Source organism: Salvelinus sp. IW2-2015, linkage group LG30 (genome assembly GCF_002910315.2).
Source record: "Salvelinus sp. IW2-2015 linkage group LG30, ASM291031v2, whole genome shotgun sequence".
Lineage (NCBI taxonomy): Eukaryota > Metazoa > Chordata > Actinopteri > Salmoniformes > Salmonidae > Salvelinus > Salvelinus sp. IW2-2015.
This window is the reverse complement of record NC_036869.1, coordinates 23,161,081-23,169,193: the sequence shown is the minus strand read 5'-3', so window position 1 is coordinate 23,169,193 and position 8,113 is coordinate 23,161,081. Positions and strand designations below refer to the sequence as shown.

General features: G+C 43.4%; 1 protein-coding gene across 1 annotated transcript in view; it reads left to right on the top strand.

Moving 5' to 3' along the window:
• Positions 1-6,224, top strand: part of LOC111954865 (dolichyl-diphosphooligosaccharide--protein glycosyltransferase subunit STT3B-like) — a 99,767-nt gene extending 93,543 nt beyond the window's left edge. The window contains 8 exon segments of the mRNA XM_023974768.2: positions 1-97; positions 1,985-1,995; positions 1,998-2,027; positions 2,030-2,154; positions 2,530-2,703; positions 3,157-3,270; positions 3,871-4,077; positions 4,332-6,224. Of these exon segments, the coding sequence (XP_023830536.1) occupies positions 1-97; positions 1,985-1,995; positions 1,998-2,027; positions 2,030-2,154; positions 2,530-2,703; positions 3,157-3,270; positions 3,871-4,077; positions 4,332-4,406 (833 nt within the window). The 3' untranslated portion in view covers positions 4,407-6,224.
• Positions 6,225-8,113: the final 1,889 nt, after the last annotated feature.

Below are 8,113 nucleotides of genomic sequence, written 5' to 3'. Positions count from 1 at the left end.
TGATGCTGCTCATGATGTTCGCAGTCCACTGCACATGGGTCACCAGCAACGCCTACTCCAGTCCTAGTGTGGTGCTGGCCTCCTACAACAACGATGGGTAAGGACAAACAATATAATATATAGCAGACGCTGTTATCCAAAGCGCCTTAGGCACGCGCGCATGGGTGGGCCCAGTGGGAATCGAACCGGCAACCTTTGCCGTTGCAAGCGCCATTGCTCTACCGATTTTGTGCCACACATGGACCAACTACCATGCAGTTATTTATTTATTTGTAGAATGTAGACAGACACACATTACACTCCGCGCATACAAGCGTAGCTCCACATATATTTCTGACGGCAGCGTACATTTACACGCATTGGGAACACAAATGCACACTTTCTCACTCGCATATACCCACAGAAATGCGCAGTCGTATTTCTTCAGGTCAAAGTTGTGATGTTGGTGAGCGTTAGCCTGATTGTTGTTGTGTAACTCTGCATTGTTTTATTATCGTCTTGTCCCATAACTCTTAACAGAGTGGTCCTCAATAATTTACCAAGTGTAATGTACTATTCTTTCGATGTGAGGATGACGTGTGCGTTTGCCAGACTTTGTGTGCTGTTTATTTTCCAATTAGAGGTTTAGACATTGAAGTGACGCGCAAGTAGGAGAAAGTCTATCTCTTCGACTCTTAAGTTCTCATACATATATTTATTTGGGTACCAATGTTCCCTCTAAGCTACGAGCGGGCGCAAAGTATCCCCGAGACTGCCACACAGCTCCCTAGGACCTCTGCGCAGAGTGCAGAAATATCAGCCCACAGAGATTGAACGTCACTCAACATTCTGGAGTTTTCCCTGTTAATTAACACTATCAACGTTTCCCTTTACTGTGGCAATTATGATCAAATCAACACAATATTAGCCACTTTCAATGCAACATAGCGAAACACAACAAACTATGCAAGATATTTTTTTTTGTAGGCAGAGCGCATAGGATTAGGATTCTATTGCGCATGACTCAGCCCGTACTCTACACAGATCAGTGCGGCATAGCCAATTGGAGATGCAGTAGGCCTATATGCAAATACAACATTGCCATATATGGATCTGTGCCATTTACTTTGAACTGGACTGTTGACAGCTGGGTTTGTGAGTAGATGTGCTTGCCCAGTTATAGATCATTTGTAGTGGGCAATGGGGGAATGATTGCAGCTTACAAGAGCACAAAACGTGTACTTTTCTGTGAAAAAATTGTCCAGTAAAGATACATTTTTTTGCCTTTTAAGGGGCAGTGTGTATTTTGAGACAGGCTTGAATAAGCGAAGTAGCCAATAGGCAGAGGGTGGCATAATTTGTCTGATTCTCTATAATAATGAAATGGTTTCTTACAACAAACACAACATTTGCAGTCGCCTCCTTGTCTGAAGGACAAGTGGATAAACAGGTTAATGTCAAGCCCTAGTGGTGTTTTTCCCAAAAGTCTCATGGAGTGTACCAATTTGTGGACACCACAAATTGGCTGCTACTGTAGACTGAATGACAAATGTTCAAATGTTATGGGATTTGTTTTCGATGGTAGGCCACCCTGGTAGGTCTATGTTATGATCAGATCGCCAGAGTAGCCTACTCGGCAACTGTAACTTAAAGCGGGTACAGCCTCAGTGTTCACAGTAAACACACGCTGGGAGTTGCACAGTGTACACACGCTGGGAGTTGCACAGTGTTCACAGTAAACACACGCTGGGAGTTGCACAGTGTTCACAGTAAACACACGCTGCGGAGTTGCCACAGTGTTCACAGTAAACACACGCTGGAGTTGCACAGTGTTCACGTTCTCTCAGCAGACCTGAAGTTTTGCTCAGTGCTGAAAAAAATTCAAGGGAACATTGGTGGCCTACAACTTGTTCATCCCCGTCTCATAGGTTTGGTAACGTATTATGTGATCTATGTTTGCCTGGCTGTCCTTCCGTAACTCTCTCAACACTGTCATTCCCCATAGGACGAGGAACATCCGGATGACTTCAGGGAGGCCTACTATTGGCTGAGCAGAACACAGACGAGCACGCGAGGGTTATGTCTTGGTGGGACTACGGCTACCAGATAGCTGCATGGCTAATCGAACCACCCTTAGTGGACAACAACACATGGAATAACAGTCATATAGCACTGGTGAGTCACACAACATCAAAAAGGGGCATTGGGGAGGTTTTGAAGATTTGATTCAACGCAGGCCTCGTGCGCCAAATAGATAAGCTTCTTGGCTCTAACCTTTCTCAATGAATTCAATACATTCACTTGTAGGAGCTGCAGTAATGTGTGGGATTATTTTTGCTCGTATGACTTGATTGATTTTCCCAGAGCCAGCACGACTTTGAAAAGCGAGTACTTACACCTCCCTCTCATTTACCCTCCCTCTCATTTACCTCCTCTCCATTTACCTCCCTCTCATTTTACCCACCATCTCTATCTACTGCATCTCTTCTTTCCTCTCTCTCTCTCTCTCTCTCTTGTACAAACTCCCGTTCTTCCCTCTCGCTTCTGTAGGGGCAAAGGCCATGGTCGTCCAATGAGAGCGCAGCGTACGAGATCATGAGGAGTCTGGACGTGGACTACGTGCTGATCATCTTCGGGGGCGTGATTGGTTACTCGGGCGACGACATCAACAAGTTCCTGTGGATGGTCAGGATAGCGGAGGGAGAGCATCCCAAGGACATTCGGGTGAGTGCCCGGTTCCTTGAGACTGCCTCACGATACAGAAGGGCCTTCATTCACTCCTATTTATGATCCTTTTGTTATGCTGAGGAACCTGGGTAAACACTTCAATTACTGGATTCTATCAGTCTGGGCAAACCCAAGGACATTGCTGTTCCTCGCCATGTTTATTTTATTCAATGGCACTTGGTCGTTGGACAAAGTATCTGATATCCAATGCAGATTTGTAAATGTATTTATTTCCCATGTGAGTTTGAATATCAAAGAGATGAACTTGAACTATTGAGGGTTGTAAGACTGCGTCATATCATAGATGGCAATGCATTTCAGTTTTTATTCCCCTATTAAGTGCAGTCTCTATATTTGATGAGATCAGTAAGTATCCTTGAAGAAATGTGGGATTTGGTCTGAACCCCCAAGTGTCTCTCGCTCACTGCCTTCCCTCCTTGTGCCCTTCAGGAGAGTGACTACTTCACCCCTCAGGGAGAGTTCCGTGTGGACAAGGCCGGCTCGCCCGTCCTGCTCAACTGCCTCATGTACAAGATGTCCTACTACCGCTTCGGCGAGATGCAGGTGAGCAGTGGGGAAATACTGTAGCCTACTTTAGCTTCAAGTAAGCACTGACGGACAAGAGAGGGGCTTAAGGACGTGCTGACAGAAGCGTGGGAGGGAAAGCGCTCAAATGCACAGGCTTTGGCAGGTACAGGCGAGATATGAGCGAGAAGAGCTGCCAGGTACTTAAAGGGAGCTGCGTGTTGCCTGGCCAGCAGCTCAGTGAAGAGGAGGAAGGATCAGTGGGCTGCTTCAGTAGTGTCCAGAGACAGCCAGCCAAGCAAAGTTTTGTCTCATGGCTTAACCCATAGAGGAGATGGAGAGACGGGTTTAGAGCAGGATAAAGGCAAGGGGGAAAAGATTGGTTTTGAGGAAGTGACAGGAACAAGACTGGAACGACTGAATTAATTATCAGAAGGAAGGAGGGTGGAGGGAGGCATAGGTGAAGTAATGTACAGATTTAAAAGAGCAGGGAAAGAGCCTGATAATGAAGTAAGATGAAAAACAACACTTGTTTTGAAGGTTGAATCAACCTTTACACAAGCACCATACTCACTTTTGCTCAGTCGGTAGCTGACCTCAACACCCTCAACCCCACCTACTGCCGTCCTTATCTCTCAGCTGGACTTCCGGACACCGCCTGGGTTCGACCGCACCCGCAACGCCGAGATCGGCAACAAGGACATCGCGTTCAAGCACCTTGAGGAGGCGTTCACCTCAGAGCACTGGCTGGTGCGCATCTACAAGGTGAAGAAGCTGGAGAACAGGGAGCCGCTGGAGCACAAGCTCCGCAGCGTCGTGCCCAGGCAGAAGTACACCTCCAAAAAGGTACAAGGCTTCCACGTCTCTCAGCATTCATTGTGCTAATGGAATGTAAGACACCTGATACGGGCGTAGTGAGTTTACATTATGATTATTTGTTCTCAAATTTTAGCCACCAAAAGGAAATGTTCATAAAATGTGAGCCAACTCACTTTTATTTCCTACTGTTAATGTGTGCTCCAATTCAGATGAGTAGATATGTTGGAAAAAGTTGCAAATTTGAAATTTGATTTGTAAATCAAATTTGTTTTATTGCACAGACTGCTAAGAGGAAGCGAGGACACATCAGGAATAAGCTGGTCCTGAAGAAAGGCAAGAAACTAAACAAGAAATAATGAAGATGGACACGACACAAAAATACAAAAAAATTAACTAGCTAAGAAAACTACCAATGAAAAAGAATGCCCATTTGTATGGAATGTGAGCACTTAGCCTCGAGGGCTAGTCCTCTGAGCGCAGCACCCCCTGTGGTGGGGAGGGTGAAGTGTCATGTCTGGCTAGCCCCAGAACCTTTTGTCCGTTTTATCCAGAGGATCTTTTGTCATGCTCTCTTTTTTTCTTCTTTGTACTTGAATGTGTGGCAAGGCACTGAGCTGCTGAAGCCCGGGGTGAGCGTACATTTTGTGGTACATTTAACTGTTATTCTAGAGGGGGGGACAAAACAAAGAAAGGAAACTGAGGAGGCTAGGAGCAATTGCACCAAAGAGCCCTTGATTTAGCTCCTTGGCACATGTAAACGTGTTTTCTTTTGTGAGAGTGAGGAAGCGAGGACATGGTCCTGCCACGCATACGGAGGAATTCCACTGTCTAGGCCCAGCTGATTTTACTTCTGATGGTTACTTTTAATCATTATTTTGGCTCTAATTTGTCATCACCGAGACAATTCTTTAGGAAACAAAAGGCCTAATATGTAAATATGTTATGTAAAGAAAATGTCTGATAGGGTTGTAATATATTGGATTATTGTGGCGATTTTTTTTTTAAATACGCAGATGATTTCTTCTCTTTACTTTGATGTTTTTTTTTTATGGCAGCAGCTAGAACAGTGAATGCAATCATTCTCGTTAGGGGGGACTTGAGATTTTGTTTGAATTAATGTGAATTTAAGAAACCCCCCCCCCCCCCCCCATATAAAAAAATAATAATTTAAATATTCTGCTGCTAGGTTTAAAAATGTAAGCAATTCTATGTAAAAAAAAAAAAAAAAAAAAAAATTGTGATTAATAAAGAGGCCTCCACCCCGCAAGGGGCGTGTTCTCGTCCGTGAGCCTATTGCCTCGTTGCTGGTCTCTTCATCACCACGTTAGTATGTCCATCTGTCTTCTCATAGTCGTTTTTGCATGTCCACATACACATGTTTATGCTGTTGAGTAATGCAGGGAAGTGCTGAAGATGGCTGCCAGTGAGTGGACAAAGCAGTGGTGCCCTCTGTTAACACTACTGGGCCTGTTGTGAATTCAAAATCTGCTGAACACTGAAGGATCCTATGTGTGTACGCAAGTGTGGATGTTTGGGGGGGGGGGGGGGGGTGACGCATCGGACAGTCTACACATAAACTTTCTAGGAATACATTTTTTTTGTTTTAAATTGACATCTTCAATCACTCAGTTCACCTCATTTGTTTACCTCTTTTGTTTGATACTTATTTTGCGTTTCCTTTAAACACAGAAGTGATATTTCACCTTTTGGATATAAAAATTGCTTTGTTCTCTGTCCCTTGAGCTTCTCTGAGAAAGACTGCATTGTGTTACTGCTTTCACTTAATGGCCCTCCATACAACGCCATACTTCCGCCTTGCTCAAGCACACACTTGAGAAACTCCTATTTATTATGTTAAACTGCTTATATCAGAGGTTTTCTCAGACAATGTCAATGTGTGTGAGGAGACAAAGGGTTTGGATTAAGCCTTAATATGATATAGAAAGTGTACAGGTTGTTCGCCTTCCTGTTACCTTGTTTATTTTGTCTGTTTTTATTGGATGGTGGACTAGTTATTTTCTCCTCTTCTGGGTTCTCAGCCTTCTCTTCCTCGCTCTGCCACACCACCACATTGATGATTTTTTTTTTTTTTAATCTAACAACCCTGGTCCCCCTCACCTTCCAAGTTAACATGTTTAAATGTAGAGTAAATAAAAGGTTCAACTTTGTAAGAATTGGTCCTCAAATTATTCACTTTCCCAATTGTGTTACTATCAATTTCTAATTGTAAGGTGTTTGCCTGAAGTATTCTAGGAACATGTTTGTTTTTTTGGGAGGGGGCGGGCTGCTTTTACTAAGTTGATCAGAGGCTTCAGGCAATTCCAGGAAACACGTATTCAGTGAGACGGGAATACAAGGCCACTTTTTAAAGTGCAATACAATACAAATTCATTCTGAAGCACAAACACCTTTTTATATGGAAATATCTCATCTATAACAGTCAAAGGCCTGGGTATACAGTGCCCTCCACTAATATTGGCACCCTTGGTAAATATGATCAAATATCTTTGCTTATCCTCTTGGGCTTTCATTCAAAAAAATATTGAACTTTTAATTAAAGTCAAACAATTCAAAGAAAATATATTCCTCAAATATATTTGTGCCACAATTATTGGCTTCATTCAATACTTTGTGCAACCTCCCTTTGCCAAGATGACAGCTCTGAGTCTTCTCGTGTAATGAGGTTGGTGAACACATGGCAAGAGATCTGAGACCGTTCCTCCATACAGAATCTCTCCAGGTCCTTCAGATTCCGAGGTCCACACTTGTGGACTCATCTTCAGCTCATCCCACGGGTGTTCTATGGGGTTTATGTCAGGGGACTGGGATGGCCATGGCAAAACCTTGATTCTGTGGTCAGTGAACCATTTTGAGGTGTGCTTTGGATCATTGTCCTGCTGGAAGATCCAACCGAGGCCTAGTTTAAGCTTCCTAGCAGAGGCAGTAAGATTTTGTTTTAATGTATCCTAACAAGTTGTCCAGGGCCTTTTGGAAGAAAAACAGCCCCACAACATCAAAAATCCACCACCATACTTCAGTGGGGATGAGGTACTTTTCTGCATGGCCATCTTTCTGCCTACGCCAATCCCACCGCTCTACGGTCTCATCTGACCATAGAACCTGGTCCCATTCAAAGTTCCAGTAAAGTTTCGCAAACTTTAGGCACTTGAGTTTGTTTGACGGTGAATGATTTTTTTATGTAGGTGGCGTCTGATCACATCTCTAGTTGCGTTAAACTTAAGTATTGCCCTGATAGTGGAAATGGGCATTTTCAACCATTGAGCTATTTTCTTATAGCCATTTCGTGCAGCTCAACAACCTTTTGTCACACATTACTGTATTCTCGTGTCTTTCCCATAGTGATGGATGGCTATTGGAACTTGGCCTGTGTCACATATTTATACCCCACTGAAACAGGAAGTCATGGCTTATCACTTAAGTGAACGTAACTATGAATGGGAATATGCTTCAGTTAGATTTTACTCAAGGATTTCTATGGGTGCCAATAGTGGCACATGTTTTGCAGAAAAATATTTTAAATTTTTTCTATCATTTTACTTTAAAGGTTAGATTTTGTGAATATTTTTAAATGAAAGACCAAGCGGATAAACGGCAGACATATTTACCAATGGTATATTTTCGTGGAGGGCGCTGTAAACTGAGGGTTCAGAGAATGTAAATGTACCACACGATGGCAGCACTAGCTTTCAAATTACAGCTGTTCTGTATTTTCATTTACTGACTCGTTACTTGGGAGCATTTAACGTTTTTGTTTAATTATGACAAGAAACGTGCCCTGGCAATGTCCCAATCCCTACCCTATTCAACCTACACTACGTGGACACGTGCTCATCGAACATCTCAATCCAAAATCGTGGGCATTAATATGGAGTCCCCCCCTTTTTGCTGCTATAACATTTACATTTAAGTCATTTAGCAGACGCTCTTATCCAGAGCGACTTACAAATTGGTGCATTCACCTTATGATATCCAGTGGAACAACCACTTACAATAGTGCATCTAACTCTTTTAAGGGGGGGGGGGTTAGAAGGATTACTTTATC